The sequence below is a fragment of the Sceloporus occidentalis genome, unplaced genomic scaffold (assembly GCF_023333645.1).
Source record: "Sceloporus occidentalis isolate IW3139 unplaced genomic scaffold, rSceOcc1.0.p SCAF_143, whole genome shotgun sequence".
Classification (NCBI taxonomy): Eukaryota; Metazoa; Chordata; class Lepidosauria; order Squamata; family Phrynosomatidae; genus Sceloporus; species Sceloporus occidentalis.
In genome coordinates this window covers 2,209,567-2,233,190 of record NW_028317123.1, presented here as the reverse complement: position 1 = coordinate 2,233,190, position 23,624 = coordinate 2,209,567, and the positions used below count along the sequence as shown (strand labels likewise).

Sequence of the window (23,624 nt, the reverse complement as noted above, 5' to 3'; positions counted from 1 at the left end):
TACAACGGAATATATTTTGTAAGGAACCAATTCTATTGATGTATCGAAGGTCCATGTTCTAAATCTACTGGTGGACTTGGTCCACCACTGAAAGCGTCAACTGGTTCTAACATCAAGTTACTATTTGTCTGGGCTTAGAAATGGTTGGGAATTGGAGGACTTCAATTAGAGACACGTTTAAACCATTCGTTTTTGGAACATGATGGGTATCAGAAGAGGAGCCGTTAACGGAGCCGATACTTACAGTGTGTCCTCATGTCAATAAATGCACAAATAAGATGGACAGGCCGATATTCAATAAAATGACCATGCAGATCATGATGATGTCGGGTCTCTGGAAAAAATGGAGAAAAAAAGACAAAACAAAAATAAATGGGAGCAGATGTTGCTATAGTTACAATATAAATAGGCCGAGGATAACCAAGAATTTCTCCCCGACTGTTGTGGAACCTCATCTCCCATGACGTTCTTGTCGGCCAAAGTTTTGTAGGCCATTGTAAGACTTGCAAATCCCAGACAGCTGGATTGCTGCTTCTTTGCTACCCATGGATAAACATGGCAATAAAGAAACAAATATTTGACATGCGGCTTTTAGCTCCTCCCATGCCCAGCCAGATGCCATCCTTGCATTGGCCAGTCTTTCCACTTCCTGTCCCAGCTCCGTCACGGTATTTGTCTCGCTCCGCCACCACTTGAAATAGAGATTGGGGAGCTCAACGTGGAAAAGACACGGTGTGTTCTCAAAGATGGAGACTCAAGAAATGTATACCAAAATGATGTATAGCTCTTATACTTACCAAGAAAAAGACCAAATTCCGTTAATACGCTTGGAAGACAGAGTCACTTAATGAGGAAATGCAATTATATTCAATGACGTCTTAAAGTATAAGAGAGAGGCAGTTTAACAGAACAAAGTATGTGGAACTATAGCGGTTATGCTAAGAAGTGCCGATGTGACCTATTTAAACGTTCCACTGAATACTATTAGTACTTATTCTCAATATTAAGTGCTTTTTCCCAGTAAAAATATGCCGATTCCGGGACTTAAGAAGATGATCATCCTAATTAATACCATACGTTACATCTCTATGAATCTGCATTATACTGGTTTTATAAGATTTTTGAAAATATATAGAAAAAATAAAACCTGAAAAGCGGAAAAATGATTTCCAATTTTGTTCAATTTTATATATATTTTTTTAATTTGTTTCTATGTATATATTTTTATCCTACATTTTCATTACTAGAGAAATAAATGATTTTTTTTAAACATTGTATTAGTGTATCGTCTGGGTCAGCTTTTTCATTACATTAATGTGCATGATACTTGAAACTATTTAGGTCAATGGTAAATCCCGTGCTCGCCTTCTGCATGAATATTCTTTGTCTCGGAGAGAATGCAGACAAATGTCCTTCATTGACCTTTATTAGCATATGTCGTAGTCTTGAAAATGTTCTGCAAGTCATCTACATTAATGTGTGCGGAAGCACTGGACATTAGTCTCAGCGCCGTTATGTGGAAATAATCCATTATTTATCAGTCTGGTGGATAGAGGGTGTTTCAGATCACCTAAATTTTAATGTTACATGGGTCTTTCTCCATTCTAGGTCCTACTGTCTTCCATAGTACCATATTGAGCGGTTCTGTGCTAGAGAGCTCTAAATGGACTTTGTGGTTTATTCACTAAATATGAGGTAGCTGAAATGAAGAACATATTGGATGCATTTTGGTGTCAACTCTAATCCGAACCCTCTGTACAATCGCTGCTGGAGAACCTTCAGTATTTCCATCTTATTTCTCCATTTGCCATTTTGCTTTGTCTGGTTGGGGACTCAACTCAAGAGAAACCCAACTACAACTATGTTCTGCTTGGAACTCCCTCTGGTTCAGGAATTCAACTCAACCTTCATTGACCTTTGCCTTAAGAAGGAACCCCACCGAGATGCGAGTTGGCCTAGGTATTGTCTATGTATATATTTTACAACCAAGAGCTAGAAAATAACTGTGGAAGAACCACTTTCCTTGATAGGTTCAATTCGTCAAACTAGATTGCTCAGGTTAATTTACTCAGTGTTGTTAGATTATTCCGGGTGAAGACACAGAGCCAAAAATATAATTAAACTTGCTTCTGTTAGTGCGTTAATAATATATATGTTTACATCACAATACAGTCATCTCAACAGAGAACAATTTCCGTTTAGGCTTTACCATGGAAACTATGTTACAGGAGTTAAGCGTCTAATGAAATGTATTCTATTAGTTACGGAGCTACGAAGTAGACGGACATTTCATAGAAGTCTTTTAAGTGTCAACGTTAGGGTTGCTCATCGTGTAAATACATTTTTGTTGCAGAATATCACTGATTTAGATATTATCTAATCGTAATCATAATGTAACGTGGTGAATCACATACCAGGTATTCAATTAACTGGGACCTAAATATATATATGTTAGAGCTTTTGCTGTGTCCTTCTATGTCCTTCTATGTTGGGTATGCATAGGATAGGATTCCATAGAGCTGCCCTGAAGCTCCATGGTACATTGATGGGCAGTCAACAGACCCCCTAATTGGTGGTTTTACCATAAAATCATAGTATCTCATCATGTATCTTTTCTAGCGAAGGGAGGCAATGGGTATTAAGCTTGTGGTGTCCACCACTTTCACCCCAGCGTCCCTTCACTGTTAACCGTCACCATAAAGAAGGTACTTGATAGACCTGTCTCTGTGACTCCAAAGAGCGCACATTGAGGTCACTACCAGACAGGGTGTATGTAAAGGAATTAGTTCTGAGTGCAACTAAAACACTTTGTACGGGCCATCGTTACCCTGCCACTGGGACAACCCACCCAACCTCGACAGTTAGTGGTGGGATTAAAGTTTTTAAACTTGTTTATTAAAGTTTAAAAGTTATATGGATTTGTAGTCAGATTGTACCAATTGGCAGAAAAGAGTTCTTTTTACAAGTGGCCAAGTGTCTCACAAGTTTTTGGGTCGCCAGTTATTTTCAAGTAAAACAATATTATGATAATTCTCACCTCTTTAACCTCGTCATGCATATTTGTTACCGATGCAGCCTGGGATCCCTTTTTAACTAGACTCTTAGCTTCAGGTTTTGTCATTGCTTTAGACTCTGACTTAAGTCCGGCCTTTGGGTCAGATTTTTGGGGAGCTGCTTTTGGCACAGCTTTAGTGTCTGGTTTAAGTGCAGGTGCCTTCTGTACAATTCTTGGTTCGGTTTTCTGGATTGTCTTAGGCTCAGGCTTCTGGACTGTCTTGGTCTCATAAACCCTTTCTCTTTTCATTTCTATGTTAAGATCATTTCTAGAATCAGCCTTTGAGACTGTTTTGGTCTGAGGCTTCTCCATATAAGTATCAGGCTTGAGGTCTTTGATAGGTTCAGCTTTCATAAGAGGCTCCACCATGGTCTTCCTTTCTTGGCCATATTGGGAAGACAGTAGCGTTTCTTTGACAGGTTCTTTCAGGTCTGGAGTTAAGACCTTAGGCGACAATTGAGGTGACGGGAATGCTTCTCTCTCCTCGTGGTCCAGCGGAGGAGTCACTGGCGAGGTCCGTACAGCATAACTATGATAGCCCTTGTGAAACTCCACATCGGTATCTGATACTTTGTCATATGCAGGAGTCATTCTGTTACTCGGCTTCGATGTACTATAAGCCGGAAAGCCAGTGTTACCCTGTGTGACATTCGACGGGGTAGCAGCTCTACTTCCACCACGGCTCTGTTCTCCATTCCAGTTGCTGGGGGTCAACAACCTCTCTTTCTTTGAGCTCTGCTTAAATCTTTTTGCATCTGTTGGAGCTTCGGCAGAGGCCGGAGACGGTGTTCGCACTGGAGACATATCGCGGGGAGACGGCTGTTTATCATGAAGTTGAGGGCTCTCCGGGGGAGTTGGAGGTGGTTCCTTATTAGCTAAAGCCGCTGGTTCTTTTTGCTCCATTTGTTCTGCATTTTCTATGATCTCCTGAAGCAGCTTCCTCTTGATATACTCGGGTCCTACAGGCAATAACAATGCAAGAAGATAAGTGAACCCCATGGTCTTAACATTGAACAATGTCTGAAAATGGGTTGTTTAACAGTTTTATTCATTCATGGTAGACAAAGTACTTTCTTATGCATTCATTGTTACCCTTGACATTGTGGACATGATGCATGTTACGTTATAACAGGCTATACATCAAAAAAATATTTTCTTGGCTATATTTTCTTGTACATTGACCTTGCATGGATAACACATTTCTTCTTTTATGTTACACTTTCAAAGCACTTTGGAGGGGGGAAAAAACCCTTTATGCTTCTGTTCACAAAATTATAGCTGTGAAGAAGATCAATGACAGATAAAAAGGATATCTTGTAGGAAAATGCATTAAAAATGTTTGTTTGTGAAGCCGCCTAAGCCCCCGATCCGCAAAAAGAATCTTGGCAATTAGAGTACAATTAAGAACCGGTTGTCTATGAGGTCAAATCTTAAGGTGCTAAAACACACATTAAAAGTTTGCTCTTTTTTTAATAGGCGATTAGAAGATGCTAAATAATAAAAGGAGAGCAGTTTTAGCTGAAATGTTGATTTTGTAACAAATTGGTTCAAAGGTTTATTGGAGTAGGTCCAAAAAATATGCACTCTCGCAGTTGTGTGATCATCAATAAAAAAAGTTGAGGTTGGTGGCCAAATGGATGAAGAATGAATGTATAGTTATATAGAAAGGACATTTTTAATCAATTTTACTTATTGATTCTTGAGGATTACTGCTTTCACTTAAACATATATGACTGGTAGGTATGTGGATATACCATTGTTGCTAGTCGCCTTGGGCACGTGGACGCAAAACCCCACGTCAACTTTACAAACTCAATTATTAAAGAGTTACCCAGAGGCATCTCTGCTTTTATGAGATTTTTGGTCCTCTATAGAACATAGAGTCTTCTCCTTAACCTTTTGAGGATAAATTCACTCTACATGGAGTGGGGGGGGGCACAACAACCAGCTAGGATATCCAAAAACCTCAAGACAGCTAAAAAAAAAGACTTTGGTTAAAAAGACACAGCTCCCAGACCTGAAAGGTAGGGGACATATAGGTTGTGTCAATACTTTGACTCAGGGGTTTCATGATCTAACCAGAGTTTCTGGTCTTGTAGAAAGCCATAGTCTCGCGCATAAAGGAACGATCTTCCGAAGAAAACCTCGGAACATCTGTAGCCTGGAAGACGCATTTTTTATTTATTTTTTATTTATTTTGTATTTATTTCTTATTGTATGCATTACCAGGCTGGTGAAAGTCTGGAGAAAGTTCCCTGGCCATTGTCCTTGCGATGCCGGACTCATTGTTAGCCGCCTGCGCAGCCTGCTCTGCCCCTTCGGCTTTGGCTTTTGCGTGAGTCGTCCTGTGGAAAAGAGAGACACGTAATAAAAAAAAGGATTTTTTTGTTTGCTTTCTGTCCATCACATCGATAAATAAAATATAGAGATATTGAAATTTTAGTATTTTTGAAAATTTTTTTTTTTTAAGGGAATGTAAACCTAAGCTGAGACCAACGACTGATTACGGTTTGGGTCTTTATGGCTATATATATATAGATGTTTTCTGGCTTTATCGAGAACGGCGCCTTCTCAGCAGAAAATAAAGTAATCGACACAGTGTTCTGAGCGGTGACTGTAACATATAGCACGTTAGATTGAACAGGACAATACGACGAACGAGACAAATAATAAATAAATAGATAGAAACAAGATCGATGGATCCGTGTGAATTACACAGTTAGAAAGATTAAATCAACCTTAAAATTAAAAGATTTTGGATCTTCGGTCTAGGGGTGAATGAGTAAATGTCTATTTTTAAACCCATTTTGAATTCTGTTTTTTTTCAGAGGCGTATAGAAAGCTAAGACCGCGAAGAGAAAGGTAGCAGACCGGATTCCCGTGGGAAATGTATTGCAATTCGCTATACAGCAGGATTCGAGATCCCGAGCCGGGGGTTGAGTGATGAATGTTTCAATCCGTGCCAGCCATGTTGGACGATAAGGACTTGATTTAAAGGGCGATGAAAAATCTTTAGGTTAGACAAAAACTTGGCAGTTTAGTTGAAAAAAAATATTTTTTTTTACGGACCTAAATAGCCATACTTATAAAATAAAAACCACTCCTGGTAGACAGAATCTGAAAAATTATCCCTGCACATGCAAAAGCAGAAAAATGTGTCGCCTCTCTAACCCCAACCCAACCAAACGCGGTTAAAAACCGCAGAAACAGAATGTTCCTCCCGCGTGAAGGAAGCACTTTTTTCCAATGTTGGAAAACTCTCATCACTCCTGTGTTCCAATGGCCCTTTATCACCCCCATCACTCCTGTGTTCCAATGGCCATTTATCACTCCCATCACTCCTGTGTTCCAATGGCCATCTATCACTCCCATCACTCCTGTGTTCCAATGGCCATTTATCACTCCCATCACTCCTGTGTTCCAACGGCCCTTTATTACTCCCATCACTCCTGTGTTCCAACGGCCCTTTATCACTCCCATCACTCCTGTGTTCCAATGGCTCTTTATCACTCCCATCACTCCTGTGTTCCAATGGCCCTTTATCACTCCCATCACTCCTGTGTTCCAACGGCCCTTTATCACTCCCATCACTCCTGTGTTTCAATGGCCCTTTATCACTCCCATTTCTCCTGTGTTCCAGTGGCACGTTGTGTTCTCTGATCCAACTTTAAGTTTAAAAGGATAATTGATGGTTAAAAAACCCTTTTGCGATTATGTTACAGACAGAAATGTCCTTCTTTTCCATGAAAACAGCTGAGTGACCCCAAACCTTTGATCGGTAGAGTATATATATATATATATATATATACACATAAAATAATAAATCTGAATAAATCAGCAAGAACGGAACGCAGGGGGCCATAGCGAGCGGTTCCGTCATTTTATTCTCTGGCCAAACGGAAAAAAGGTGGGAGGCAGGCAAGGGGACAAATGTATATGGGGGGATTCAGCGGAGGCAAGAGGGGCACCATGAAAATGTAAAGTGCATATGACTTTAATGCTGTCACTTAGAAATCAGTATCATCGGACTGTAATTTAAATGTCTTTGCTGTTATACGATTTAAACACCAAGGAGGGTAGTGTCGGGTCAAACCGAAATTTCTACCAGTCCATAGATTTTTACTGAAATATTAAAAATCACATAAAAAAATGATATTCTACAGATCCGTCAAGATGTGTAAGAACTAGAAGTGGAGAATTTTGATTGATCGCTTCCGTATTAGCCTGCCAATGTTTTCTTTTATTAAAGAGCTTCGCTTTTAGTAACTTCCTAATGTAATCTGTCACGTAGATGCCTTGCCAAGTCCTAATCATTTCTGCGGCCCCTATTTAATTAAAATTCTCCGCTGAAAACCGAATGAAAACAACCGACAACAAGAATCAAAGCCAAAGAATCCTACGGAGAGTAATTATAGCGATAAGCAGCAGAATTTCTTTCTTGTCTCTCTGGTCATACTGCGGCTGTACCCCATACCGGTTCAGTCAAATAATTCCTTCACCATGGGACTCTTGTGACCTGCACGTTAGCAAAGAACAAAGTCCCCTGTGTAGAGGAGGCCCTGATCTGGCTTCATACAGTCGGTGGAATTCATTATTTTAAGAGATGTTCTGCATTAAAAGTAAATTGTGCGTTGGATGAATCCATTTCTGTAAGACACCATTATGGGCTCTTACTTAATTTTTGGGGTGGTTCATTGCTAGTTTTCCAGGAAATAAAACTGTCCTGGTGGCGGCCATTATCCACCACAAGCTCCACCCCCTCTCCACTGCATAAACAAATTCATTGACGTCTCTGTTTGAAGGGTGGGTGAATGTGATGTCTTGTTTTATTGGTTGTCTCTGGCAGCCATGCATTTAGCTTGGATGCTGTTCAAGACCTATGCCTTCCAACTGTCCCACATTGCCCAGGACAGTCCCAACTCTGCCACAGTATCTCACTGTGCCACCGAGCTCTATCTCTGTCCTGCTTTTCAGGACAGAGGTAGAGTGTAGCGGGACAGGGAGATTCAGGACTGTGCCTCTGGTTCTGCCACCACCAGCCTAGGTCAGAATAAGCTGTTGGCCTAAAAGGCAGGAACCCGAATGCTGAGAAGAACGTACGTTCCTCAGCACGCATCAAACCTTCTTTCATATGGGGCATCGGTCATCAAGCTGGGAACCTAACAAAATGTTACGCCGACAGCCCAAAATCTGGTGAACTGGAACTTTTTGCTTTAGAAAGGCGGCCTTGGTGAGAACTCGCCATACAGCTCATCCAGGAGTCTTCACATTTCCGCTATTGAGTTAGGGCCGGACTAGGGATGACTGGGGATGGCGTCATATGGAGGCGAGGAGTCTCCATATAATGTATGTTTTATATTCACGCAGTGTGCAGCAATATGGAAGTATAGAAAGTTATTGGTCAGCGGCTCACCCGCCATTTGCCTGGTGTGCCAGATGTCCAGACTGGACCTGCCATTTAGTATTTGGGATTCATGGGATGCCAAGTTTTAAGGGACTGTTTGCATTGCATGTTAGGAGACGTCTGTTGGGTTTTATGCTCTTCATGGACCTGCCATTCACCCAGAACACAGGTAGAAATAGAGAAACAGGAAGATACAGATGGATAATTTCAAATGCCTCAGCACCTGTCCATGGTTCTTGCTAATAGAGCTTCTAGTGGAATCTAAAATAGATCACAATTCCTGTTTTAGATTCTCAGTACACACGGGGCAGTTATCAGGACTGGTTGAACCGCTGCTCCCATGAGCCCCTTGGCCACTTCTCTTATAGAATTTTGCCATTGGCTACGGTCTAGAGAAAAGAGGTCAGTAGTTTTGGAAAATTACAGCACTGCGGGGGATGATGGTTTAACGGCACTAATAGACTAAACCTTTGCTAATCTCGTCAGCTGACGGGCTGTTTTCCAGGCATTATTCAACCATCAGCACTCAGAAATGTTTGGCATTGGGTCAGACAGCTTACGCTGATAAGGCATTGTAAATAAGAACTGTCCTCGGCGGGGAGATGACAATCGTTAATCCGGGGTGTGCAGCGCAAAGTCCAAGAGCCAGATGTGGCCCAGTCGGATAGTCCTCAAAGCCATTTGGGGTCATCTAGAATTACGTTGCTAAAATATGCACCCCATCCAAATTACTTTCCTACCAACCAATATTTTAAATGGCCAAAGAGGGTGATGTGAATGTAAGGGGGTGTGGTTAGAGGTGTGGTGGTGGGTGGGGCTTTGCAGAGGCTTTTAACAAATGACAGAAGGGAAATTAGGAGGAGAAAAGTTAGAACAAGAAGCCACAATCTAAAACTAGATGGTCAGAGGCTTAGATGTAATATGAGAAACTTTTACTACCCTGGGAGGGTGGTTGATAAATGGAACTCAGCAGAGGTGGTAGATGGTAATACAGTGAGGGTATTAAACATACATAGGATAGACATACAGCTCCTGAATCGAAGACGAGACCAACAACTGATTAAGGTTTGAGTCTTTACAGCAGGTGAAACAGGCGACTAGACGAGGGCCGAATGGGGCCGATCTGTCTGTTTTCGTTCTTTTTCTATAATAACATGCATTTTTCTTTTCATCAAAAAATATTTGTATTTCCCACAAAGAAAAGGACTCCAAACGCACTTTGAGCAGACACGTCGGTGACGGATTATATTTATCGTGTGTTACAGGACAATAAAGGCCATCACAAGAATCTGAAATAAACTTGCCTTCTTTTTGCAATCTTGTAACAAAGAGAATCGTCAAAGAACATCATCCCTCGAACAATACAGCGTGGAAGTGATTGTGTTCACGGCGCACGGCGCAATGAAGGGGAGAGGTGAGGAATAGCGTTAAATAAATATATGGTGGAAAAGCGCCACCCAGTGGCCACATTTGTTATTTATTTCTTGGTAAATAATCATGTTATATAGAACAAAAAGCTCTTAACCCTTTGAGTGCATATGCATAGAAGTGAGAAAAAACATAGGTATTTATGTAGCAAAATCTTTTGCTACACAGAATGTGCTAGTAGATCGGCCCCTTTCGGCCCCCGTCTGGTCTGCCCCTTTTTTTCCTGCTGTAAAGACTCAAACCGTAATCAGTCGTTGGTCTCGTCTTAGATTCAGGAGCTGTATGTCTACTCCATGTGTGTTTAAATCCCCTCTCTGTATTAAAAAAGGGCAAGATTTTTGCTGTGTTTATTTTGACCACCTGGTGGCGCTGATATAGTAACACTTAGTAAATTGCACCTGCAAATATTTATATACAATTGCATAATATATATTAAAATGTATCGCTGTGTTTTCTTTTCCACAGTTTAATTTAGAAACAAAATTTAATTTTGTTTGGCTTCCATAGAAACATAGAAAGTGACGACAGATAAGAACCATTTGGCCCATCCAGTCTGCCCTACCACATTATATAGTATAGTGTAGATGATACCTTCATACCCAGCAAACATACGGAGCTCCTAGAATAGAGGGGTATCAGGGGAGCCCCAAAGAGGGACTGGCCCTTCCTGAAAGGGGGCACCTGGGAAGTATGACCTGCACAGGTAGAAGTCACACTTCATTGGGACATTATTGAATGCCTCGGATATTTCCTGCACTTTTAAAATATTAACACTTTTTTCAGTTGGCACAGATAAGGTTGCTTTTTATTAAGCAATTGCTTCCCCACCTGGTGCTTCATGGGTTAATTTACAGGCTTCGACGGGTTAAAATAACCATTCCTTCTGTTCCTGAAATAACAGCCCCCCCTCCTCGGCAGTCTGAGACTGAAACCGGGTAGCTGAGATATCGCTTTCACGCCACGCACGGCCTCCCAAATTTCTCAGGCCAAGTTACTTATATCCCCCCTATTGCTTAGCACTGAGCAGCAGATACATTTCATAAGACGGAACGACTCCTCGAGGGACCCTGGTGGACGGTATACGTGACGTACAGACGGGGGTCCTGGTGTCAGCGCATATTTTCTGACTATATATGGGAATGCATGGCGGTGCTTTATCAGGGCCTCGGAGAATGTGACAGCTGAGAGGCAGACTTCACTGCCGTAGTCCGAGGATCGCCCAAAAGTGTAAAATCACACATTCCCCGACGCCCTATATAGCTCCTCCATCTGTTGTTCCATCCATAAAACCATGCATTGGAATTGCGCAGGCTAAGACTCGGTACTTTAATCTCCAAACACACTTTCTTTGGTCTCCGTGCACATTATTGGGGGCTTTTAGGGCTGGAGAACCCTGCGATACCCTCATACCCAGCAAACATTCTGAGCTCCTAGGAAAGAGGGGCATCAGGGGGAGGAAAGAAAGGCAGACGGGTTTGGGGTCTAAAAGGTACTGGCCCTCCTAAACAGGGAGACCCACCTATGCCCTGCTTGGTAACAGGTTGTCGAGGTTGCGATCTCTGTAATTGTTTTACTTGATACCGTGCCAGCTTACCCCACACTGCCTGTCTGCACTTTTGCTCTGTCTTTCTGGATCTGCCCCCGTAACTACCCCCCCACTGCTTGCGTGACTCGTGTCTTTGTATGTCACCCCTTCTAGGGCTATGTAAATGTGCATTCTTCCCTGATCTTGACCTCCTACATACAACAGTGGTGCCCCATCGGGACCCCTAAAAACACTATCCCTCCTATAGTAGGTTAGCAAAACCATCTTAACCCCTTCATACACGCTAACACCATTAGATCATTTTATTCCGACGGAGGCTGCCACCTTAAATGTCTACTGTGCTTTAACTGTCAGTTGCCATTTCTGAAACCCGACGCCGTAGCTGATTAACATTTACCAGCTCATCGACTAGCCGAGGGTCTGGATATGCCCGGGGCATTCCGAGGTGTCCAAGTGCACCCAGCAAGACCTCTCCGCGTGCCAAGCTACATACTTCAAATACAGTACATGTGGTCATCATGCGTCCTCGGCGCGCTTCTTACCCTGGTGTATTGTATGGCCTGCTAACGAATCACAGTGTGCTTATTGTCCCATAACTCACCTAATGCCCAGCCTTAGCATTGCATCACATAGCGGGGCAAAATATTGATGGGTCTGGGGGATTACATTTCATGTTATATACATCTTATTGGAGACTCCAGCTAATTTTGCACTCTTAATGCCCACATGAAGCAAAGCAAGCAGTATTTTTTACACCAGCAGCTGTCTCCTGGCAGTGCGCATGCGCAGACTCCTTATTTATGTTTATTTACATGATCCAAGAGCACTTCTCCCCTGTAGCTGACCTGGCCATCCTTAAAGCGTACCTGCGTACTCTCGATGGTCGAGCTGGAGGCTTCAGGAGGAGTGGTCTATGGGATCGTCTACTCCCCACCCCTTTTCACAGCTATTATAAGCTAACTCCACCCTCACTGGGCACGCCTACCTAACCTATGGAAAGGGAGACTTTAAGGGGTCAGTGTTGGAACATGTCCAGGATGCTGAGGAATTATTATTTTTTCTTAGAATAATTAAAATATTTTTAAAAATGACATCACGGCTCATCTAATGAGGAAATAATAAAGTGGCCTAAAAGGGATGGAAATTGGTAGCCAATAAAGTGAAAGGTATGGGCAGACACTGCCACCTCATCCTTGGAGAATTAAGGTCTGGTAGTCGGTTACATGAGCCTCCGAGGTTCTTGTCTCCGAGGGGGTGTTTCTGATATGATATGGTTTGTTTTCCATAATGAGCTATGATGTCAATGTTGGGCACTCATATTTAAATCACCCGTGGCAGCAACTGACCCCATACTGTGCACATCAATGGCCATTGGCCTTCAAACCCTACAGTTACCCTAAACTAACACACAAGACCAATCGCGTGTCCATAATAAATGTTGCTTTATAGCAAAGTCAGCATTTTGGGGTCGTCTACATGTCACGGATTTATAAGCGGACCTCCACGAGAGCGCCCGGGGAAGAGACTGCAGCTAAGGATCTTGACACAATGCGGGAGAAAGTCAGAATTACACCGGCCGTCTCTATTTTTGGAGCAATGTATCTGCCTGTGATATCTGATATATATCCCTCTATGGCCAAGAACCATCAATTCATCAGATGTCGAATGTCTGGGTTGCTGGCAAGTGTCGGAGAAGGACAGTTGCTGCCAACTGCAGCATTATAAATCTTCCATATGTCTTCTCCTACCCCGGTACCGGTAAATGGAACATTTCAAAATTGTGCATTATATCTAATTTTGCCCTATTTTCCTGCTCTATCCTGAATAGTCCCATGGTTGACCTCTGACCATCGCATGAGCGGACAGACCAAGTAGCCAGAAATATATCTTGCTCTTTTGAGGTTCTGGATCTTGGCTGCTACCATTGGCCCCCTCTACGCAGGGCGCATGTTCAAGCATTTACTTTGTATTCTAGTCCAATTTTTGGCACCTGCATTAGTCCCTGATTCTTCATGGAGTCTGTGTCTCGCCGTAGGTTGTGACCTGGATGATATGGCAGCTTGTCTAAGGTTATGGATATAATGACTATCCCAGTCTGAGAGAGAGAGAGAGATCCAGACTCTGTGTGCCCAAGTGTTTCTGTTTCAAGATAACTTTGAGATCAGGGGAGGGGTGACAGGGGGCAATTGTGGACTGCTCTAATCTGCCCCCAAAGTGTCCTTCCTTATGGTGGGTCAGTCCCTCTTTGGGCCCTAAATCCCCATCCTTTCCTCTCCTGATTCCCCTCCTTTTATGAAATATTTCAAAATATTTTAAAATATCTTATCATTTTATATTTGTTACATACCTAACAAAATATATATATAGCTTCTGGATTCTATTGCAAACCTTCCACCTTTTTTGGGTGGAACATGAAAAAAAAAAATTACACATTTTCTACACCCCTCAATGAACATTTAGTTCAGGAACAAGTGGCTTCGGGGAAAATCTATTGGAAAATGGCCAAAATGTTTTGAATGAATTGGCCATAAATGATGGTCGGTTGGGTCGTATGAATTTTTTTGGGGGGGATGATTCAAGTCATATTACAAGGTGAATTTTACACAAAAAGACTATCTTATGTTTGGCACATTGGGGAAATGCCCAACGGGTTGGTGATCAACAGGGCCAAATACTTTGGGTTTTGTGGTATGCGGCCACCAGCTGGATATGAATGGCCACACTCTGCGAGAACGTAAACACATCATGTGCCAGGGACAGTTAGTCATCCCCGGCCAGGCTCTGACTGCCGTCCTATAGAGATAAGTCCAAAAGTCAGAACATCCCTCCTTGTAATAGATGAGATTATTTTCCATCTCACATACATTTGTGTTTCCCAATGATGACCTTGGTTGTACTTGGATTGGGTTCCTATTGTATGTTCCCCGCTACTTGAAGTCGAATTCCTAATATGTTCTAGTTTATCTCCTGTGCTTTAAAGTTTATGTTGGCTCCCGTTCACCCAGCACCGCTTACAGTTATAATAACAAGTAACAAAACACGACCTGGTCTTCATCAGCCTTCAGAATAGTGTGTTCTGCTCGGATCGAGAGAGCATCAATCTTCTATCTCTGGAAGACTTTCTTTACAAAGGAAACCTTTTGCGGCTTTACAAACACAATGTACCTTAATCGAGTCTATAGACTCTTTGTTGGGATTCGGGAGCAACGTGAACACCCCATAACCGCTGCTGGCTCAACATTGTAACTATTCCGTACCTCCACACAAGGACCTCAGGACACACGCTCCTTCCTTATCCTCTAGAACACAATGTCCTTCTGGATCTCTGTGAGGTGCCGACAGATCTAAATTTGCATGTTTAGTTCAAATGGATCTGCTCAGAGGGAAGAGGAGCAAGTGCGTCGTGTTTAACCCCTTAAGGACAATGGGTTGTCCTTAAACCCATTAAAAACAATGCATTGTGAGCCCGTACATGTACGGGCTTTGTCATGAAGGGGTTTTAAAGAGATATTGTCACGTTCTGGATTCTCTACCATTTTAATTCTTATTCCTATGTCCAATTGTTAGCGCGCTGTTTGAATTATCGGTTGTATTGGATGCAGGACTTGATCTCTTGCTGGTATATCACAGGATTAACGTAACGATCTCCACCCAGATATTCAGAATAATTAATTCATGTTTTCATGGGACAGTTCTGATTTTTGGGCATTTTCCCAGGATCCTAGGCCAGTTGGGAAGATCCTCTGACCTAAGTCAATGGTGGCTCTTCGGGCAAGGTTGGTGGGTGGCCACACCTCCAGCCCTGCCCACTTCTGGATTAGTCCCACCCCTTTCCAATGTTGGCCCCATCTTTTGCCGCCCTCCCCAACATAAAGTGTTCTGATTAGGAGACCTGAAATGGTGCAGGGTACATAACTTCCCATTTCAAGCTGAGAGATGGCTTCCAATGCCCATCTTCACCAAAGGACCATGGGAAATGTTGAATAAAGTAGCATTAAATGCCCTGGCTATGTCTTTGGAGGGAGACAAAATTGGAAAATATGGAAAAATTCTGGATAATCTGGATAAATTTAAAACATTAAATAAAAAATAATAACATACCCAACATATTACCTTCCAATCTGAATTCAATTATTACTTGAGATGCGACATTTTAGAACAAGCACAAGACGGGCATTTCTCCCAAAAAATAACGGTAGGCTGAAAACCTAGAACATCTACACGTTAGTAGCATACAAGACAAAGCAGGTATGGAAATGTAATATACTGTGTATCTAACAGGGATCCAAGGTAACGTTACGCAGGTTTAGGAACAGAACGGAAACATAAGGGGGAATCCCTGTCGTATAACGCTTACATTTCCAAGCTGTGAGGTCAGTCTGCAGGCTGGAAAATGCCAAAGCAAAAAGACATCTTTGCTTCCTTTAAAAGGGAACCTATAATTAGAATTCAATTTATCACGATTTATCAAGTGCTTAAAAAAATATTTGGCTATTTAGGGCTGAAACTTTACAGCACCCTAGCATGAAACCAAACGAATGTGATTAAGGACCTACGACAAATTCATATATGTGTTAACGTTATTTGGATTCTCAGCGGAGGCTGCGGGCGAGCCAGTTCGTTGGGTTAGACTTGTGTTCTGCGCATGGGGTATTATTGAGGCTCCGACCCAAATGAAAGATCCCACCTCACCGGGATGGTTTCCAAGATGAAACCCAAAGACGTATTATTTTACACAACCTTTCTGGTTATTGTTTAACACAAAAATGGAACTGCCCACAGAAGATGACCCTCTTAAATTTGTGAGTTTGGTGGACCAATATTCAAAGAGTAAGACGGAGGGTCATGATCATGATCAAAGATCTCTGTGAAGAAGAGACCTCTGTCACCGGTTATAACTTCTATGAGTAGTGTATTCATAAACTATGTAGTTGTTTATTGGCTTCGTAGGAGAACCTAAGTAGAAAAGCTAGATTGTTCTTTACCTGGAAGCTGCGATATCTGATTTTTGTCGCGCGATTGCTGCCGCCCTCTGTGCTCCTTCGATGCTTCTGTCAACTTTCTGCCTAATCTTGGTACTCTTAAGGGGTATCACCCGTTTCTTCATTCCTTTAATTAAAACATTGTTCCTATACTTTCCTTCTTCCTTCCGTCCATCTGGAAATGTCGTACAGCCATATCCATGCCGTAGATTGTCCAGCCATTCTCCCTCGTACTTTAACCCGCTTGAACGTTCGCTGATTCCAAACCCTGACCTCTTGTCATTCTTCCATTCTCCCATGTAGACCTCTGTGGTTGTGGCATCGATATCGGACTCGACCGGTGGGAATTCTTCGGATTCCGTCCCATCGCCAAAACTCACCGTGGAGTTGGCGTCGCTCGCTGCTGAACTCACCCCGCTTTCACTCTTCAAGAAGCTTAGCTTGCTTCTTTGAGATGAAAGAGATGTTTTCGAATCTGATTTTCTCAGCTTGCCCAGCAGAGAACCTCTTCTAAATAGACCTTTCTTCTTCCCCTTGAGTGACTCAAGGTCGGAATAGAGAGAGAGGGCAAACCCTCCTCGAGTAATTGTGGGTGCCACAATATTATCTGGAGACATGGAGATGGTATCATGTTGCAGCAGAGTTCCATTGCTGTGTTCGCTACGAAGTGAGGTTAACGAAGTACGCAGAGGTGATCGAACCACAGCGGCCATTCCGTAAGGTACACTTTGACGAACTCCATACCCGTGGCGCATGCCATTTGTGAACTGCCCCTGGAAGGTTCCTAAGGAGAAAACAAACACAGTATTAATTCATCCATAGCCTGAATTTTATGTTTCTCAATGACCTTTTATGAGGTTAAAGAATATCTCAGAACCAGAGCACTAAGATATGACATCAAAGAGACCACAAAAATGTGAGGGACAGCGAGGGCCTCGATTGCCCATTCTTGGTTCAATAACATTTGAACATCCCGGTTGATGCAATTCTAACTGCTAAGGACCATTATTACATTGGGTTGACCCATTTAGCGAGTCTCTATAACACATTTTTGCATAGATTATTAAAGGGTTAATATTTTAAGAATCTCAGTGTGAGCTCATTTAGACAGATCCCACGGCTGATGATGAGTGGCATTAAGGGGACCAGTGACAACAAATTCTTCTTTCACCGGGCTGTTCCGTACTTATCAATGACGCATTCTTCACAACTTACCTCTTAATCATAAACCCCTAATTTATTGTTAATAAAATCTGTCCAATGCAATTTTCAGAAGAAATTCTGGTTTGCAAAGGGTTAAGCACCCATTAGGTCATAGCACGCATATTTTGGGTATAGCTCAGACTTTGCAGACGCTTATTCATTGTTTGTATACGTTGTTACACACCATGTCTGAGCGTCTGGTTCTCCTAATGATTTAGATTAGCGCTTTCCTCGCTTGGTAAAAAAAAATATTATATATTTTCAACGACCCCAATTGGACGATTGTACAATTTGTCTCCATTCCTTCCCATATTACATTCCACAGGCATTCAAATGATCTATTGTATTTACATAGATATTTGTTTTAATATAAGAATTTCTGGTACTGCTAGAGATACTTTAAGAATTTTGACAAAATTGTGTATTTTAAAAATGTTTGCTTAATCTGGCTTTCCCTGGGTCGCAGATCACTAACTAGGAAAGGCAAGAACCAGCCAGATCCGCTGATAGATCCATTGAAAGGCCAATATTACTTATCAAAATGATCAATTGGAAATCAAAACATGGCCACCATCTTCACTGAGGATCCATGAGCTCCATGACTATAGTGTATGGTCTCCATACTGTAAACGCTCCATTTGTGGAGATGAGAGATCTCACTTGTAACTGGCCCACTGATTGGAGGCTCACCAGATCTGCCCCCTGTTTTAGCGGCGTTGGCCTACGCCATAATACTTCTGCTGAGAGACTTTTGCTGGCAAGATTACGTGTCCGCTATCGGTTTTCGGCCAGACTGGAGTGGTCATGGAAGAAGACTATGCATATCTTAAAAAGTCCTCTAAGTTATCTCAAAATTCCAAGGGGGACTTAAAATAACTTTGGCTTCTATGAAAGATCGTTTCAACGAGGTGGAGAATACCCATGACTTCTAACAACACTTCACGCAAGAGAAAGATGTGTACTGATGAACAAAAAGGTTCTCCTAGTGTTTAAAGGGACATTAAAGGGTTTAATGCTTGTAATAAAAACATATATGAAATATGTTTTGTTTTAAAAAATTGCTAAATAATTATAAACTTCTACAACTAAATATTATTTAATCAAGTCGCAAGTGTAATTATCGTTTGATTCAAACAAAAATGGATGCTTTGGGCCAAATTTCTGTACTTTTTTGTATAATTAAGATGTGATTGGTAGGTAAAAAAATAACTTTGGTTAATAAAAATAAACCAAAAAGCCTTACTTAAACATTGTGTTCTTTGTTGCGTTCCAATATTATTTAATTTAATTACCGGAACACAATAAAGAGCATAGACTGTCGAGGTCAACATTATTGCCGAAAAACAAATTTCTTTGAGGTCTGTTGATGATGACATCTTACTTAAAAGCACAGGCGTAATCGAGAGCAGGAACCGCAGAAGGCATTCTCCATAAGGTTCCTTATTAGATAATGGTCATCAAGCCAGTCTTCGATGACCAACTTTGGTTCAGGGTTCATGTATACCTCTACTGAAAGATAACAGGGCAATCCATAACTCCCGGCCCACGAGGACCGGTTGGAGATCCCCTAACCTAACATACCTTTATTTTTTTTCTCCATAACTTGAATTTTCCAGTGCTTATTACTTTCTTGTAACAGGTAAATCTAGGTTGACACGTCCCCTAGTACTCCAGACCAATTCTATTGTTGTGTCCCTCATAATAACACAAAACAGAATTCATATGATATGAACGAGCCAAAGCATAATACCCAACTTGGACTAGGATTTTCGGAGAATTGAGGGATTGAGAAAACCATTGAGGTATTTAATTTTTCGGTTGGTTGAAGCTTAAAGCCAAAAAATACTCTTCAGAATTCAAAAATTCGTTTTTAACAGAAAAATATGTCGCAGAAGCTCATGTATAAATATACTTGTGTGAGTTTTCATGCCAACTTGAGCTGATCGACAGGAAGGATACTTAAGTATGCTTCCTGCATTAGTAGGAGCGGTCAGGGGAGGAGCTAAATGTAAAAAAAAAAATGCCAAAATGGAGTTCGATGTGCGTCTACTAATGTCTGGATCTAGTGTGTTGCTTGATAATAGATTTGAGCATAACCATTACAGGGCTGACTCAAGGTGTTAATACCCTTTGGCAATGACAGACAAGACAGAAAACATATTAGACTAATGCATTGTGGGATACCTACCAACTTCCATAACATTCCAGTAATAGCTGCAAACAGTATTTAATTAAGCAGAATTATGTTGTCACCTTAACCCACCTATTTTATGAGCATGTGGGCCTGTTGGAGAGAACGGTCCTAACACGTTAAATAGCAATAAAGGCCATTTAAGTGGCTATTGTTTTTTTTTTATGGATTTTGTAATTATGCTGGATATTGGAAACTCTCGCGGCTCTCGCCATATAAAATAAGATTTTTTAAATCAAATGGTATTTGGCTCACTACTGATGCTTTTTTTTCGTCACAGTCATTGAAGGCGAGAGATGAGGGTCTCAAGAACCGGAGTCCATCAGAAAAGGAGGAGATAAAACTTTTTTTGTGAGATAACGTAGGTCAGAGGTCAGCTGCTGAGCTGCTCTTGGAGAATAATAATCATGCGCAGAAACCCCAGCGGTAAAGATACGAAGGACCTTCCTCGTTTGACCCCAGCCATTAATTATATAAATATCAACGTGCTACTGTGTTTCGGGGCTAAAACGTCACGTTTCCATGTGCCTCTCGGGCAACAAACATAATATTTAATTTAGCCCGAAAAGTCCAGCCAGTAATCTCTACCCACAATGGGGAGGACAATCTATATGTGACTATGTGCATTGTCCAAAGGCCTCATTTACAGAGAGGGGTTACATTACTCAAGCGCATAAAGGATCCAGTCATGTCATCTGTGAAATTGCAAGTAACACATGCTTCGGAAAGTGTCCCTTTACCTAACTATAAACGACCTTCAAAAATGTTTAATTTTATGACCACAGTGGCTAGCGATTCAACATTCAGACTGTTAAACAGACAAACAAACGGGCATGTGGACTTACTGACGGTAAAAGCCCCCTAAAGTTGAGAGTTGGTTTCAGAAAACTGGAGCTGATTTGACCTCCTTGGGTTAAATTGAGTTAATCTCTTATTGAATACGGGCCTAGTCCATGACTCATCAAGGATACTGACGTGGGCGGCAAAGGACAAACCTAACGGAATTGAATCGGGATGGCAGGAACCGCTTACCGATTACTTGATCAGATTTTTCAAGTCAAAAAATTAAGAAAAAAACATATTTGTAGCCAAAACTGCGGAAATCTAGGCAGAAATAACTGAAATTACAATGAGTAAGGGGTGACCCAACGACGGAACATCTCCAAAGGGGGCAAGACTTTAAATATAATATTTTTATTCAAATTTTACGGTTTTCTTATTCACACATTGAGAGGTAAAATAAAAAAAACAACTTAAAGGATGAATCTCAACTTGAAGGGTAAAATGAGCAGATTTTTTTAAATTTGGGAGCTTTTTTGAATGTTTTATTTGATTTCTACAAGTTACGAGTAAAAAAAAGCAGAAGATATACACTGTATTTGGTGGAATTTAAAAAAAATATATATATAAATTTCTCTGAGAAGTATAAATACAATTTAATCAATTCTTTTTCACATTAAATTTGATGTAATTTTGAAAATATTTGGCCGGAAATGCTTTTTTAAAGCAGGAGACATATTGATCACCCTACACAAGAGGGTCTAATGTCTCTCTTTACCCACTATTTAGAATGGGTGGATTATATAAAATGTAAATTGTTTTGTTATTTTCTTTTTTTATTTTAATATTGAAAATATAATTTTATACAATGTACTATTTCCATGCAACAATTTCATTGAGAAGTTTCAAATTTTCAGCAAAAAAATATAAATTTTTCAATATTTTGGAGTTCGTAACTGTCTCCTCTAAACTGCATTTTAAAAAAGCTAAAAAAATACTAAAAAGGGTAGAAGGTTTTTTGAGCATTTGTGATTTTGCACCATATAATTGGAGATATCACATGAATTTTATTAAATCTAATTTTATTAATTTTTTTATCCTGTAATTTAATAAATTATCTAAAATGCGTAACATTATATTTTTGTTTATGCTGTTTTATAATTATCAGTATAATAATGTTAGGGATGGTCAGACAAAGGATTTTACATAAATCAAATCATTAAAAAAGATCAATTAAATAAATTAAATAAATTAGATGGAGTGATCAATTTTCCTTCATTATTTACTTTTTCATCCCAAAAAGCCCCCAAAACTATATCTTGAAATATTTTTAAATATTCTTATGCTTATATAAAACATTAGGTATTATAACTATTTTACTGTAGATAGGTATCTAATTGAATTGAGGTGCACATGTGGCTAATAAGCGTTACTCTTATCCCCCCAGTCCTTAAGAATTAAATCTTTCCTATGACTGGAGAAAAATAATAGCTATGACATCATCAGTTATCAAGAGATTGTTGTAAATTCCTTAATATGTTGATCTTTTAAAGCCTGAGATCAACAGCTGTTCCGGTGACACTCTTTGTCACCACTTAATGTAAAAGCTTTCTTGGGGATAACACGTAGGTAGAAAACCCCATTCATTAAGTCTTTTAAAAAAAAAAAATGCTGGCAGATCGGCCCCCATCGGCCCCATCTAGTCGCCTTTCTTTCCTGCTCTAAAGACTCAAACCTTAATCAGTTATTGGTCTCGTCTTAGATTCACCGTATTACCCTCTACCATGTCTGCTGGGAGGCTGTTCCACTTATCTACCACCCTCTCAGCAACGTAAATCTTCCTTCCGTTCCATCCAAGACTCTGGCCCCCTAGTTTGAGGTAATGACCTCTTGTTCTAACATTTCTCCTCGTTTTACTATGTAGCTGCCGCTATACTCCTAACGCACATAGATACCTTCAAAAAACACTAATAGAGCGGTCTCTAGACCAACAGACAGATGATCGAGAATGTTTTCAGGAAATTACTATATAGAACCCATAAATTTAGTATCTGCAGATATATAATCACAGAAAAAGAATGCGACAGCAGATAAGAACGGAATGGCTCGTCATCATCATCATCATCTTGTGTTCTCTTGTAAGAACCTTGGACATTGCGTCCGGTTGATATAAAGGGTATTCATTTTGATATCCGTCTTACCTCCATCGGCGTAGGTTTCGGTGCCATATCCATCTTGCAAGCCATTGTTCCACGTTCCTTCGTACTTTGCCCCGCTGCTGGTGCTCTGTCTTATTCCATATCTTCCCTTGAATCCATGAGTCCACTCGCCTTTGTACACCCAACGTCCTTTGGTTTCGATCCCCAGACCATGTCTTTTACCTTGAGACCAGTATCCTTCATAAGTATTGCCGCTTGGCCACGTGTAAATCCCGACCACCTCGAACCCGTAATTCCATGATCCAGAGTACTCTCCCTGACCTTTTGGGCCGGTGCAGATACCATGTCCGTGGGCTTTACCGCCTTCCCACCCGCCACAATACGCGCCGCCATCATCGAAATCAAATCTCCCTCCGCTCATGCTACCGGCAGATTCCTTTCTAAACCCCTGGTGTTAACGTGAAAAAAAAAAAGATCCACTTAAATAAATAAAAGAAAAAAAACAAAACAGTCCTGTGTCGTCGTAAAAAAAAAATAATTCTCTATATTTTTTTGAGAATTTTTGTTAAAAAAAAATTTCTGAAGAAGAAAAAAAAAAATACTTTTTTCTAATTAATTTCAGAATTTAAAACTTAAAAAAGTTCCAAAAATAATAAAATCCAAATTGGTTCTTTTTTTTTTTTGTTTGTTTCTTCTTTTCTAATTGAAAATGTTGCGGGACTCAGAGGTGGCTTAATCATTTAAAAATCCAGCAGTCACTTCTTCTACGGAAACAGCTGACGAACTCAAAGGGTTAATTTCGGTGTACTTGTTCAGTTGAGGTTGTATGAAAGCTTGAAGGGGGTTAATTCTTTCCGTAGTCCATCCGAACATTAT

General features: G+C 40.8%; 1 protein-coding gene across 1 annotated transcript; it reads right to left on the bottom strand.

Annotated features, from left to right (window-relative positions):
* Window positions 1-253: 253 nt before the first annotated feature.
* Window positions 254-23,169, bottom strand: LOC149280971 (junctophilin-2-like). Its single transcript, XM_089499927.1, has 5 exons — window positions 22,791-23,169; window positions 16,419-17,199; window positions 5,282-5,400; window positions 3,038-4,014; window positions 254-334 (listed from the first exon to the last, which is right to left on the bottom strand). Exons 1-5 carry the CDS (start codon window positions 23,167-23,169, stop codon window positions 254-256), a joined length of 2,337 nt encoding a protein of 778 aa, XP_089356053.1.
* Window positions 23,170-23,624: the final 455 nt, after the last annotated feature.

Excerpts from the sequence above, each read along its gene's own strand:
- LOC149280971 (XM_089499927.1), bottom strand. The coding sequence starts at position 23,169 with ATGAGCGGAGGGAGATTTGATTTCGATGATGGCGGCGCGTATTGTGGC. Across the intron at positions 5,401-16,418 it reads TCAGATATCGCAGCTTCCAG|GACGACTCACGCAAAAGCCA; the intron begins GTAAAGAACAAT and ends TCTTTTCCACAG. Across the intron at positions 335-3,037 it reads TGCATGACGAGGTTAAAGAG|AGACCCGACATCATCATGAT; the intron begins GTGAGAATTATC and ends CATTTTTTCCAG.